At 32.7% G+C, this 15,677-nt stretch overlaps 1 protein-coding gene across 1 annotated transcript; it reads right to left on the bottom strand.

Moving 5' to 3' along the window:
* Positions 1–841: 841 nt before the first annotated feature.
* Positions 842–14,100, bottom strand: LOC145743739 (uncharacterized). The gene is made up of 16 exons (XM_082561778.1): positions 13,924–14,100; positions 13,703–13,785; positions 11,170–11,287; positions 8,177–8,246; positions 8,031–8,093; positions 7,357–7,458; positions 7,021–7,135; positions 5,218–5,334; positions 4,896–5,005; positions 4,531–4,706; positions 4,139–4,352; positions 3,842–4,038; positions 3,614–3,757; positions 2,643–3,484; positions 2,204–2,547; positions 842–2,013 (listed from the first exon to the last, which is right to left on the bottom strand). Exons 1-16 carry the CDS (start codon positions 13,944–13,946, stop codon positions 1,261–1,263), a joined length of 3,471 nt encoding a protein of 1,156 aa, XP_082417904.1. The 5' UTR covers positions 13,947–14,100; the 3' UTR covers positions 842–1,260.
* Positions 14,101–15,677: the final 1,577 nt, after the last annotated feature.

Raw genomic sequence — 15,677 nt, 5'->3', positions numbered from 1 at the left:
GAAAATTCATTTTCTGCTTTAATTTATTTGCCAAGCTGAAATGTAGACAGTTTACGATTACGGATGTACCTAAATTACAAAATTATGCGTAAAGTGTTGACTTTAAATGTGAATAAGTTCAGTTTTAACCATTTTATTGACTTTATATGTTATATATTCTTACTCAATGTTGTATAAGATTCCAGTATTCACATACAAATTGGTAAAATTACTAAATTATTAAATTTTTTAACAAAAAGTAAAAAGAAAATTAATATTTATTATGTTATTGCTTTTGGTTATATAATTTACACATAAACAAAATAAGTAAGAGTGAAGTTCTTACCGGCCGCAAATTATTTTAAGTTACTACCTTTGTCTTTCATGCAATTGAGAAATCAATAGCGCATGACGCACCTGTGTTTACATGTAACAAAAAATTGTGTTAAAAAAACACTTTAAAACTGTTAATGTTTTATTGGAAAAAAATGGGTTGCAGTCGCCTAAAAACTTCTCTATTAGCTCGTCCGCCGGTTTAAACGGGTAGTACTAAAATGATTGCGGAAAAGGGCGGAGTTCACAAGGGAAGATTACGGTAAGGCAATAAAAATTTCGCCTTTTCACATTTGTAAAATTGGCGGACGACGCTAATAAATCTCCAAAACTTTAAGAAACCCTAACTTAAAGTTGCTAAAAATAAGTTATTCCATTTTTAAAGAAGTTACCCATTAGTAAAACTTTTTGGGAGCTTTTTTAGGCAACTGAAGCCTAGTACATAACTTAAACTTGCAAAAAACTAACATTGGCATAGTTTTAACTAAGACTTGTCCAAAGTCTAATAACAAAAATAAAAAAATTTGCTCTAGAAAAATTTTATTGCGTTAGAAGCACGAAATAAACACAGTGGAAAAAAGCAAATTTTCAACCTAAATTAACAAAATAAAAAAATTTGTAAACAAAAATCAGATGTAATTGATGGCACGGTAAAGTAAAGTTTTCTTTAAAATTTAAAAGCAATCTAAAAAGTTAAATGCTTGAATTATGATAGCTATTATGCAACAAAGTAAAATCTAAATAACAGGCTAGCAAAATTTAGCCATGTTGTTAAAAAATAACAAAATACAATAAATTGAAACGAATGAATCGTAAGCAAAACTAAGGAAAAGTAAAAAAAGCAAATGCAGCAAATATCATACAGAACTGCCAGCAGGTCGGTAATTCGTTGAAGCAGCTTTGTTAATAGATTAAATTGGAACGTTAGCAACTGTTCGTGGTCAAATTTTAAAGCATGCCAACTTCTTTAGGAACAGTTGGTACTGGAAAATACTTAGGCCTTACACCAGACAACGGCATTGATTGTTGTCTTGATACAGTTGATACTTTTTCGCGTCGTTGTAGAGTCGTCGGACGCTCAAAACCAGTTTTATTCGAGTAGGAATTATTATTGTTGACGTTAGTACCATAAGGCGCAGATGAACTATTATGTTGTAATGAAGGATAATAATTAGGAGGTGGCGCTTTAGCCATAATGTTCTGAGTAGGCAGCGAAGGCTTTCTTGAATATGAGCCTCGTACTTGCAAACTACCATAACTGTTTGGTATATTTTTGGACGGTGAACCGCAAGACCTGGTTACCATTCCTCTGCGGCTTTGGTCAACTGGGTATGCCCGCTGTGGCTGTATTTGGTGATACTGCTGATTGCGTTGCTGCCTCCTTCCAGGAACCAAAGCGACATCATGCTTCGGTAAGGTGGCGTAAGAGGGCACTGCTGCGTTTTGGTTAAAAACAGACAGCCTTGGAGGCGAACCGCCCTCTACTGGTGTAGTAGGTTGCGAACGTGACGAATTTCCCTGTTTCGAGATCGAGCTCCTTTTTTGCTGCTGATGACGTTGCATTGTCGATGACGTAACATAGGGTGCCGTTGACATGATGTAAGGGTAATTTTGTGTCGGCTCCGAATGAAGACGTTTTCGAATTGGTCGATTTTGAAGATCGAGGGAGCTTGGTCGTTGTTTTGTGTATCGACTTACAGGCTAAAAAAGAAAAGCAATAAATAAATAAACAATCAAAATAAATACAATCTTAAACCACAAGGACAAGTAAAAAACACCGCATAGTTTTAGGGTCGTACTTATTTTCAAACCAGTCATTTCAATAATTGGTATAGACTACTTCAGTTTTCAGGCATTATAGATTACTATATGAAAAAAGAAAATAGTTTACCTGCTCCCAATCTGTTTGTAACGAGTTCCTTGGGCTTTCACCTTTACCGCTATCATTTGAATCCAGTCTTGCTCTAGCCAGTTGAGCCATAATTGGCTGCTGCATGGGTTGATTGAACCCGCACTCCACCATGTGGCTAAAAGTTTTGTCAAAGTTTTTGATCGCCGAAGCCGAATCTCGCATGATTTCGTTGGTTTTTGCTGACGCGTTCTTTCTTCGGATTTTAGTGGACGCTGTGATTTCTTCCTCGTTGGGGAAGACTTCGGAGTTGGAGGAAGTCTCGCTTCTTGGAGGAGTAACGGGAACAAAGCAAGAATCTGGAGCACTCTTCTGAAGTGTGCCACCTTAGAAAAGAAAAAAATATTGTTAAAAATTTTAATTAAAAAAAAATACAAAATGTGGATAAAATAAATAGTTTAAATATATACGTTAAACTTACTTGGATAATTTTCCTCATTTGGGCTTCTCTGTAGTAAGGGTTGGGTGTAAGGTGGGCATTTTGAATCAATTGTACCTTGGTAAGGACTAACATTCAAGTTTACACTTCTCTGTGACGTCATACTGCTGGTACTATTTAATCGCGATGACGTACGCCTTGATCGCCTTGCTTGCTCCACCATTGCACGGGGTGGTGACTTTTTAAGAGTCGGGGCTTCGGAATATTCGTTTTCCCGTCTTCTTTTTATTGAGTCTGAGTTTTTGAAAATCGGTTGATCGGTTTTGTTGGAAATCTGAGGTGTTGAAATCGGGGTGTTTCTTGCAGATCGGGTTATCCAGCATTTAATGTCGTGATAGCTACTTTGCACTGTCCTTGTTAACGAACCACCCTTATCCTGTGGAGCCATCTCCTTTAAATGCTGACTCATTTGGTTCTTATAAAAGTCGTTCTTTTCTGGTTCGGTTTTTCTACATTTATAGACAATGAAGCACAACAAAAGTACTAAAATGATGGAGCAGATAAATGTAACAACAACTGCGGTTATCAACTGGTTTATCGGCACCATTTTCTCTCTATCTGAAACTGCGATATTCGGTTGTGCTTTACCGACATCTAGCGGTTTTGAATTTACAGGTTTTGGTGTAGTTTCATGCTCGTGATTTGGAACTTTAACAAATTTTGGCGACGAAGTGACCTCGATTAAAGTTTCTTCGCATGCGAGAAATGTCTCGGGAAATTTGATCGCTTGGGTCAGGTTCTGTTCCAAGTTTTGTGAGATGTGTAAATAGGGGTCACAGGTTTCGCCCCAGCCACAATAGGGGTTCGCAGAACCAATACAAGCACTAAAATAATAAAAAAATCGTTTAAAAGCTTTTCCAAATTTGTAAAAATTATTTTTAGACAAAAAAATTTAAATCATGCCAAGAAAATTTTAATCAACTTTTTTGTCTAAAAAATTTTAATTTTTTTACCTTCTGCACTTGTAAACTTCACAGTTGTAGATTGGAATTGAGATGATACAATGACGAAACGCAACAATGAGGACATTATTGTCCCGGTCGATGTCAACTTTTATAACTACTTTGTCGTCAGCACTAGGCTCAACTGAAGAACAACTACAAAAAAAAAAAAAAATTATTATTAAATTATAATAAAAAAAACATTAATTTTTAATTTTTTTAAATTGTACTTTTTTTTACCTGTCCTTATCAAATACGTTTTGTTCCATGATCTCAGCTCCACGGGGCCATTCTTTAGTTGGTGCCAGGGATCGAATCAAGTGACCGTCCGACGTACCGATATATAGCATTGTGACGTCATCAGGTCCTGCAGTGACGTCAGCAGTCACCGTACTCCATCTTGAGCCTTGGTTCGTTGCTAAAAGTGTTCCCTCAACCTATAAAAAAATTAAAAAAAAAATTAAATAAAAAAAAAATAAGAAAAACCACTTAAATTATCAAAAATATATTCTACCCCAAAATGAGTGAATTTCAAACCTGTTTTTCCATTTGTGGATTGGTTTTAATAAACATAAGTTCTTCGTCAGTTAAAGTGAGTTTCGGGCACGCTCCTGGGTGTCTCTTGGAGTTGGCAAGATTATTTCCCACGCTATCGGAAGTATACCCGGAAGTACCGTGAAAAGTTCCCAGCATTGCTGTTCGGATAGCATCAAGGGTAAAGGAACAAATCGCTGAGCCAGGCAGAGAGTTTCTAAAACAAAGAGCAACAAATTTATAAAAAAATGGCACATTTTAAATAATTAGATTAATGGCTAACAGTTTAAAAGATATCAAAAGTAAAAAGGGAAAAAAATTTTAAATAATTTATTAAAAAAAAATAGCAAAAGTAAAATTATAAAATTTAGTAAAAATAAAAAAAATTAACTTACTCTGGTGTTGTGAATGTAGCGTATACCGTATCAACTCCATTTACTCTCACAGGTTTTGAAACGCTCAGCAGCTGGTTAAGATAGAACCCGTTGTAAGAACAATTCAGTCGAGATTTAATAAAAGTTGTCCACATTCGTTGTAGAACACGATCTCCGCCCACGTCGTTCTTACAAACCTAAAATTAACGCAAAAAATTAATTTTAAGCACTAAAATTGTTTAAAATTAGACATTTACAGAAATCCGTAAAAAAAAATTTTTTTTGTTGAATTCGGAAAAACTTAAAAATATTTATTTTTTAATTAATTTTTAGAAAAAATCATTTGGGAACATTAAAAAAAACAAAGTCCGCGGTTTAAATTTTACCTGTGCTACTTGTGACGTCATCCGTTTTTCACCTTTCGAAACTTCTTTTAATTCGTTGAAGAAAACAAAAACACGATCTTCGTCCTCAGCCATCGAGATAAAATTCGGCTCTGAAAAAGTAAAATAATAAACCGTAAGTGGGCGCTCACAATCGCAAACCAAATAATCTAAATCCCAGCAAAGGACACAGAAAAGTTAATCTAGTTTTTAAACATAAAAATTATTAAAAAATAATGTGCTTTCACATTTTTTCAATTTTTTTTTAAAACTAATTTTCATATTACAATTCTGTGAAATAATTCAAATTTTACGATTTATTTACCGTTCATTGTCTCGTACATAGACGGGGTTCGTAAAGGTGTTTTTTCTCCCATGGTTCGGGCAATAACGGGGCTGCTGCCCTGGAAGTCCTGATAAGTGGCGGAGTACAGTGAACCACCTGACAAAACAAGTTATAAAAATGATTAACCTTATAAAAAAATCAAATTTATTTCAAGTTTTATTGGTTTTAGAAGGCCGGGCTTTAAGAGCTTAATTAAAAGCCCGGGTGCTTTACATTTTAATAAGTTCAAGTTTTATTAACTTTTTTATTAACGATTCGCGCCGTTTTTTTTATTAAAAGTCATTTTTTACAATGAACTGTCCGCGATTTATGACGTCACAATAAGGGCTTGTTTGCGTTTTGTGACGTGACCGGTCACCCGCTATCTTAACAGTTGGATCTCAGAAAGTAAATGAAAATATTTGCTCTGTGGAAATGTTTAAATTTAACCGGGTTTTTGTACAAAGGCTTAAATGAATTTAACCAACTGAGACACTTAACATAATAGATTAACAAAATTACTGAAACCATTAATTAATATCACAAGTTAAGCACAATTTTTTGCAAGTCCAACACTTTGCAAATTTATAATTGTTTAAAATATATTTTTGGTTATAAAGTCCATGGAATACTCAGCAATTAAATATATTTATATTCTTGTGGTAAATTTGCTTAGTAAGCTATATTTTAACTGCAATTCGAATAAAAATAATGTATATTGTTATTGACCGATATTTTAAGGAACTAGAAAACAAATTATATTTAAAGTCAATTTGCACAATCGATAAGTTTGTTTGTAAAAGGATTAAACTTTTTAATAATGATTAACTAGAACTTAAAAACTACAAATTCAGCAATATTTATACCTAAATAAGCCTTTATTTTTTATTTAAACATCGTTTTAATCTTTGTAAATTTAATAAAAAACTAAAACCTAATAAGGACATTTCGTATAAACTTTAAACAAGACTTGTGACCACGAACTTTAAACTGTGTAAAAATTGTGGCAATTATTAAGTTAAAAAAACACCCAAGGCTAAATCCAATAAACAATTGCCAAACCAAGTTAATTTTCGTGATTTTTTTATCCCTATCATATAGGATCGAATGTCGATAATCTAAAAACCAGTATTATGTATTTATTTTAAATTGCCGTGACGCTTTAAGTTTAAGGTCTTTAGTTTTAAGTGCCAAACAACGGAAGGATAATGTTAAGGCGTTTCTATATCTGTCATGTACACTGTCTATGATGTGGTTTAGTTAACGATTAAGGAACCCAGTATTTATCTTGAAAACGAATACATATTGATATCGTTGCTAGGGGTAAAGATATAGCCGAGGCGCCTTTAAATCCAGTTTAAATGTCCTGTGGTAGTTATCATTTCATTGTAAAGGCTTAGAGCGTAACTGGATAAATGTTATTTCAATGTTAAGCTATCAAAACAGTATATTATAATGTTTATCTCTTAAAAGAAACTGTTTCATTTTTTAATCTGTTTTTTACTTTTTATTTAATCTTTTTTTTAAACGTGTTTTGTTTTCGGTTTATGACGTCATAATAGAATAAACAAGTGCTGTACCGACCGGCGCCAGGCTAAAAACAGTAACCAATTTAAACTGGTTTATGTACGGATATAGGCTTGGGTAATTTGATTAAAAATCGGCGTTTTCGATAGAAAAAACCCACGAATGTCGACTATAATTTCATTAACCAAAAAAAACAAGTTTGTTAAGGGAAATAAGGACGATTAAATTTAACTTTCGATGTGTAATAAACTGACGTTTGTTGAAAATAGAACTTACCGCTAAATAATGACGAACTTTGCTGGTTGGGTCCAAAAGGGCTTTTTTGTTTACCTGGAAAATCAGTAGAATCGACTTTTGCAATCGAGTATTTACCATCATTCGAAATAGTAACCTTCAAATTAAATCAAAAATTGAAATTATATTGCATATAGATTAATTTTTGTTTAATAGTTATCAAAATTTACAGTTAAGGCTTTAAAACCGGGTTGTATATTTTTGAAAGAGTTATTGATTTTTAAATATTAAAATTAAAGTTATGAGTAATACACATGTACGTCAACCTGCTTATCACAGAAGATTATCTATTGCAGAAAAACTACTAATCTGACTTACGTTATAGAAACCACACATCGGATCATAAGAGTTAGAACCGCACACCAATATCTTATTATCAGCAACTTTTTCGACAACGCTCAAGTAGTTTTGGCAAAGCTCCTATAAAAAAAGTAATAAATTGCAATAAAAATTAGTTATCGCGTCATCAGCACTATTTTTATTACGCTGTACTAAATACATGTCATCAAATGGGCTATAAAAGTTATTGGTCTGATTCGTAAAATCGAAATCTGAAAGCTGTGTCTAATTGAGGTAATAAACATGTAGTTGTATAAACAAGAACACGTCACAATACACCAGGTTTATGGTCTTTGTGTCACAATAACAAGCTCTCTATGACGTATTGTCGTTATGTATCCGGAGTTAATATAATGAGATGGGAGTATGTTTGAGTAATTGTGAAAATTTGAAGTGTGCTTAAATCGATTTCTATTGTTTTTGGACTTGATTTAAAGTTGGAATAAGCACAGTTACTTGTTTTTAAAGGCTTGGGTTTTTTCCATTACGAAAATAGACCCTCCAAAATTTCGTTAGAGCGTTATAATTAAAAAAAAGCTAATTTTTTTCTATATTAGAAAAGGGGTACTACGTCACACAATTATAATAATAGCCTTTTTGTTAGTAAACAATCGCCCTAGTATGACGTCATACTAATCAATATTTGAATATACCTCTGAATTTCCTTTCATTAGGCAAAGACTCCTCGATTTTTCGTTAGACGACCATGTCAAAACCTAAAAAAAAAAAAAAAAATCAACCATAAAAACTTATTGTTACGTGACAATACCCATGCAACTTGTTTCTTTGTTTTACTTACCGCGTCATAATGTACATTGCCCTCCTCGCTTATGGCAAACTTGTTCGGGCTCATAAGGTAAAGGTTGTCTCTGTAAATATAATGACGTAATTATTAGACTAAACTCTGTTTAACAAAGTAGACAACTAGCAAGGCTAGAGCACGTTTAATTAACCCATAATTAAAGTATACGAGTTGTTAAATGATGGATAGGCACACGACATAGTCCATACAATAAAACACGAATTCAACTAGGCCAATCTTCAAAAGATCTGCCGATATGTGACACACATTTTTATTTGTCGAGACTTTTATTTGTTTACAGATCAACTATATGACATCACAATCTATGGCCCTTACCGAGTAGCTGAGTAAAGCTTCTTGGATTACCGAAAAATGATAAAGCACATAAAATATTGTGCCTTATCTAACTTTCCCTTAATATTAGAAAACTTTTAAGAGTATGACGATATATGAGTGATGGTTGGGAAAAGCGCCGATTTAAGAGATCTCGAGATACATACGTAATATTCAACAAAACACTTACTCTAAAGTGGGGTGATTTCATATATATTGTACAGATGTTTTTTTACGAGGCTTTTACTTTTGTTATATGCTCAACACACCTTTACAAATACACACCATTGAAATGGGTATTTTATTATAAGTTTCATAAGAGCCTGTTTAAATAAAAGGAACGACTTGAATAAAGGCTGTATAGCCTAGTCATAGTTATTACGTACATGCCGTTAATAGTAACTATATAATATAAAAGTTAAATTGAAATATTGATTATCGTTTCTTATCGAAAGAAAGGAACAAAAGCAGAGGAGTGGTTCACATATAATTTACAACATTATAAGAAAAGTTAAAAAACGATGCGGTTTCCCAAATTCAATGAAACATAACCAACCCACTAAGCCAGAATGACTCAAAAAATGACTCTCAAAAAACGACTTAAAAAAAATTACTTTTACGCCCATTAGCCTAATAAATGTGTTTATAAGTTATAGGTTTTCTGGCGACCGTTATGTCTGGGTTAAAATCCAATAAAAACATGACAACTGTCTCGTTTAAAAACTAAATATGTTGTAACAATACTTTAATAAGATTTAAAAACTAATTCCCTCCTAAATTTGTGTGTATGTCTACTTAAAAAATCGTATTTAAATGCAGGTGCTATACGTTAATAGTTAATATAAACAAACACCCAGGTATTTATTATTACTGTAAATAGCGGCAGCTGATATTTAATATAAATAAAACGTAATTGGTGATCGTCTTAGAAGTGCTATTTCGAAGTAGTTAACGTGTACAACAGTTTATTTATAAACAAACCTATTTACTGAAATACAAACCAAAATCAAAAACCAAAAAGCGCCATTTTTCTACTTTGTACATGTAATATAATATGCAATTACTTTATATTTCTTATGTATTATTTATGACGGATGTCTCAAGACAACGCACATTAAATATTTATATATTAATTCGCCGTTATTTTGTCGTGAATTCAAATTTTGTTAATCTTAAATACTAAAACCCAATTAAAGTATGAATAAAAGATTATTTTAAAACAGTGACGCGTTTATTTTATCGATAATTTCTAAATTAACCAAATTGATTAACTTTAGTTAACCAGTCTTCGTAATTTACAGTAGTTAACCTAACCGCAAGTCACGTGACTTTGTGGTGAAGCTTCCGCTGGTCGATTACTGGGCGCATTTAATTAAGAACGAAGTTAGATTAAAAGAATCAATTCTTTATTTAAAATCAATGTAATTGCTAACGCGTAATGTAATTCGATATTATTGAATAAAGCCAGGTGCCTTAACTAGTAAATCGTTGGTAGGTTACCAATACACAACACTAGTAGAAAACCAGATATAATATAACGTTGTAAAGGCTGTAAAATAAACCACTATCTTAGGCTGTTCGTTTTGTAAAATGATCTTTACTATTTCGTTGTTAAATAAAAACTTTAAAAAAGCGTTATAGTGGTGGAACCTATTGTGATATCAAAATCGGGAAGTTATAATGTTTTGTGTAGCTTGTTTTTAGTCTAATCACGTGTTTTTGTCTTTTATGAACCTAAAATACAGTGTCTGGTGCACTCTATTATATAACATACAAGTTTTGATTTATCGTATTGTGTGAGTAAATATAAAATCAATTGTTAAGTATCGTTGGACTTATTTTTATAGGTACAGTTCTTTGTTGAATAGTGGACCGGGATTTAACAAAGATTTGACGGAAAAACTGGCACGAACGTCAATGTTATCAGTTTTTTTAACAAACAATCTTATCGTCGGTTCCACTTACAAAATACACGTCAGTCTTTATCAAAACCTAACCAAACAAAAAGCGTAGAATTTTCAATTTAAAAAAAAACAATTTTTGTAAGAAAAAAAATTATTTTTTAGGTGTACATTTTGCAACTGTGTTCGATTATGACGTCACAAGGTACCTACGTTACCATTGTATTTTCTACGCACCCAGTCATTTGAATGCTTGTTGTTAAGGTACTTGAGTACGGCGCCTTGCTACGGATTGTTTTACTTAATTTGGTGGCCTACCAAATCAGGTGTATACCTGTATCGTATCTAGAAGTCTATCCTAGCAACTGTTTGCTCACGAAGTCCGCCAAAAACCAACAAAAGTGGTGTTTTTGTGATAATTACAGCAGCAAACACTTGTTTGTTTGCATTGCGAGGTCCTTACAGTGTGATAAATGGACGTTGTGTTTGACAATAAACTGTCCTACTGTTGCAACTAATCAATTAACATTTTTGCCGTACGAAAATAACCAATGCAAGTTTGCATTATTTGAAATTTTAAAATGCTAAAATTTGACTCTGTGATTGGTTTAAATTTTCTATAAGTTTTAAGCCGTCTAATTTTAGACCTACGGCCTTATCGGTGCATAAAATTATGGGCTTTAAAAGTGGGATGGCCTCTTAAATCATGTAGCTTAAAAATTACTACATTTACTCTATAAGGAGTTGTGATTTTACCTTGAAGCAACAAACAAGATTTCTTTTCCCTCTATCTCAATCCGTTTTATGATTTGCAAATATCGCAGTTGGTTCTCGATCGTCAAATCGTCTCCGATAAAAAGCTTGCTTGAAAGTTCTGCAAAAAAAACAAAAAGTGTGAAGACATTTGGTAAAGCCGGCGCCGTTGTCTTTCCTGCACACGCGTTTAGTAACTAGGGTGTGACAAGACCTCGATTCACAGGCCTGTGGGAAGTCTTAAAACTGGCGACAACTAATCTAAATTTAAACCAAACCGCCAAAAATAAATTTTTAAAAACCATATGTCTATAGACTTCGATTTCCTGAAGTAATTATATATTTTTATACCATTTGTAAATGGGCAATTTTATAATAAGTATAATTAAATAGCCAGTACATTATCTGGAATCGTTTACCCCATTGTTAAACGAAGAATAAGAACAAATGGCCAATAAAACTCTTGTTCGAAAAGCGTTCATTTATACAACATATCATTAGTGTAATTATCCAATAAAAGCGACCGATTTCGGGATAATATAGAAAATGGTAATTGTATAAAACGACATTTCGATTAATTTTGGTTAACTTTTCAATGCACCTGTTGTTAGAGCGAGAAAATTGGATCAGTTTTAGTAGAAACAACTACTGATTAGTTACAGGACCGCCATTTTTGGGCGCCCCGAGCAATTACCTATTCGAAAGCGCAGTTGTTATTCTCCGCAACCTACAATTAACCTTATGGATAATTCAGGGTTACGACCCTTAAATCTCCAACGTTATAATTCATAAGTAACTGTCCAGGGTATCTCCAAGGAATACCCACTCGTTTATGACGTCATAATCTCTATTTATTCGTTAGCAATGCTTGAGTTATTGCGGGCAGTTGTCAACCGTAATTGAAGCATTTTAAACGTAAATAAAAACGGTTTTCAATCGTTTAAAAACGGGCTCGTGTTTACATTAAATTTAACCCGTCACGGCGCAGTAGCTCTCATTGGACACAGGTTTCAATTACTCGATTTAATTCACGCTTTCCATTGGTTTCCCGCTGACACTGGACCGCGTAAGTTACACAAACACACCAATTGGCCAGGTGCTTAAAGCGATTACCAGGATTTTTAACCAAACATTGGTGAGCTAATTTCCAACAGTAACTTTCTCCAGGATAAGTTTAATAACCCCCGCCTATAAGTTGTCATTATACAATATACAATACACTCCTTTAATAATTAATCACAAGATTAGGAGTACGCTAGTTAAATCCAACTTGAAATGATTGTAAATTCTATGATGACATCATAGACAAAGTCACGTGTTTAAAAAATAATTTTCCAGATTTATTCGGGAACATTTATGATCACGATTTTTTATCAACGCGTAGTTGTGACGTCATTTTCCGCTAAGGGGGGTTAATCGAAAATCTTTCATGAAAAAAAGTCGGAAAAAATGAGTTAAACGCTAATGTACTGCGCAGCATGCTTTATTGTGATTGTAGGCTTACAGAATCACTCGTCGTGGCCGTTTGTCGTTTTAATGTCACGTCACAATAACCCTCTATGACGTTTCGTACTCGAGAAAGTTTAATTTAAGCGCACGTCGCGTGCAAATTAAACTCTACGACTGGGAGTTGTTTTCTTTACTTACTCGCTTAGACACACTTGCTTGTGAACACACAAACCTATACCTTGTGACGTCACAATATTTGTTTTGTCACGTCAGTGTTGAATCAATAACACAAGCTGGTATAACAGCAAGGCTGTGGCGGTTTAATTAGCGCTCTGGCAATAAATAGTACGCCTTATTTTAGGCAAGTAATGATTAATTATATAGCAAAGAGCACGTATGATAGAAAAGTCATCGTACTGGGCTCCCAGGTCGTACCTTAATCCTATGATTATTACATAGTCGTTGTTGTTTTTAAGGTGACACAGATTCTAACTTTTTGCATTGTTTTTATGCATAAAAACACAACTAGACAATTCACAGCGTGCTGTTGTTCGGATTGTGTTCTAACCGACGGGATAGAATCCTATTCGTCTTTTAAAAGTGTTTTAAACAATATTTAAAAGGATTTTGCCCCTGCTTGATTCTGTTATATCAAATGTCCGGATTATAAGCGTAAAAAAACGGGATTAAGTTTCTGCAAACGTTTACCAGACCGCTCTTTAACTCCCTGCGCATATATTGTGACGTCACAAAACCACGTGACATCATAACACGATTAAAATGCTAATATCCCAGCAGCGGGAGGCCGCGACATTGTTTTTTTAAAGATAATAACAAGTATTGTTATGACGTAATAAATGGGTATTTCTTACGTAAAGTATTTAGATATTTTCGATCCGTATAATTAAAATTCTATTTCCAGGAAAAAACTTAGAAAACGTACAATTATTTCTTTTAAAACAAATTAGAAATCTTATATTCATATTTTAAATATCTTATGCTGTTAAATTTTTTTAAAGATTTTTTTGAAAGGTATGTTTATTTTTTGTAAGTTAAATTATTATTTTTATTTTTTACTTGAACTTACCGTTGTAGTCTAACTTGATTTTTGGTTCTAAGTTCGTTGGAAACGCAGCTTGAGTGATTACTAGTGCCTCCAAAGTTAAAATTCTAAAAAAAGTTTATTTTTACGTAATTACTTAAATATACAAACTCTACTATATTTAAATTCAAACTGCGTAACAAAACAATAAATTTAAATAAAAACAATTTATTTTTAGATTTTTAAATAATAAAAAAAATACTTACAATAACAATGTAGTAAGAGCCATATTTTTTCAAAAATTTTATTTTTTCTTTAATTTCTTATTGTCCTTCCATTAACAATTTGTAGAATATAAAATCCAGTAAAGTTTAAACGAAAATAATACAGGAGTTTTCTCTTTTTAGAAAAGCAGTTTTCTCTTTAAATATAATAATAATATAATTTCTGAAAATAAAAAGTTAGCATTTAATTAATATCACTGCTCTTATAGTTAAGTTATATATTTATAGCTTAAAATGTTAGGTTTCTTTTAATAGCTCTATAAAGTCAGTTGGTCTTTAAATGTTGTACTTTTATATACCCACAGGTGCGCATTAGTAAACCTACGACCTATACTTTAACCATTGCTATACAATTACTTTAAAAAAAATAACTTATTTTTAAGCAGTAAAATTTTCTCAGCTGCAGAGCGTTTAATAAAGTGTTAAAATATAACTTTCTCGGATCACTATATAATATCAAATGTCTTACTTCATTCTACATAATCGTGTTAATTGAATCGCGAATATCCGTACCTTAAAGGCTCACTAAATATTAACAGACTGGCCTGGCTGCCTGGCAAAGAATAGCTATATACTGCTTGTGACATATTTATTATTATCTAAAAATATCGATTTTCAGTTCATACAACCTTAAATATAGTATTCCAATATGACAGAATATGACAGAATGACCTGAATCAATAACTAATTCCTCCGAATTTATAATATACCTTTTTAATAGAATTTATTTTTAAATTTTAATACATTTTAGTAAGTGTTTTCAACCAGTTTCTGAAATTATCTAACTGTAAATAAATCTGTATTGGCGAAGTTGCAACTTTATATATATACATCCCGACTTTGCAAACTAGCAATTGCTTCTGCAAAAACTGAGAACTACTTCACTACTGAAACCTTTTACGATTTGTCGACTTTGTTTTGACGAACTGTCGGCGGTCGCTACACGAAGAGAAAAAGGCCTCTATCGCTCGTCGGCGATAATTTCTTTGTTTCTTTTATCTCTCTCGCGAAAAAAACGAGAAGGGCCCGAGCCGTTAACAATAGCCAGTAGGCAGAGTAAAACAAACAAAAAATGGAATAATAAAACTTTCTTAACCCACTTTTAACCGTCGTCAAGTGGTTATATTGTAGCTCTCCACAGTGAAAGTGCTGTTTTTTACCTAAATTGACGACACTCTTATTTTATTGCAGGCCCTACAAAATTCAAACAAGGCATTTAAAAACACTTTATTTAAATCACAAAAAACAGGCCAAAAAATGAAAAAAAAATTGGACAAATGCTGCAAAATTTGGTGATTTTGACATTTCAGATTGTGCTGCAAATTTGATTTAAATGTAAATAAAAACATAAGGTTAACAAGACTATTTTTAAATAGCCTATCTGGTTTCGTGGCTTTAAAAATAGTGCAAAAAAGGTTTCGCTTTGCTGGGTCATGTTTTACAACTTAACAAGCTTGTTGTTCTCATTTCGCAAAGTTAAAGTAAATATAGGCACACTCTATCACACGAATTTAACGTTAAAGATTAACCGTGTTAGGATATATTTATAAGTTTAGTAATAACTAAGGTCAAGCAGAACTAGCAAAACAAAAATTACCCCAACTTTGGTTCTGTTTACTTTTTCGCACATTAAACTATGATGTATATTGTGCTATTTATAGAGTAAATATTAATTGCTTTGGTAAAATGCCCATAAAAGGGCTACACCACTTACATTTAAAATTAATCTTTTTTGT

The sequence above is a fragment of the Corella eumyota genome, chromosome 1 (genome assembly GCF_963082875.1).
Source record: "Corella eumyota chromosome 1, kaCorEumy4.1, whole genome shotgun sequence".
Classification (NCBI taxonomy): Eukaryota; Metazoa; Chordata; class Ascidiacea; order Phlebobranchia; family Corellidae; genus Corella; species Corella eumyota.
This window is presented reverse-complemented; position numbering and strand designations above follow the sequence as displayed.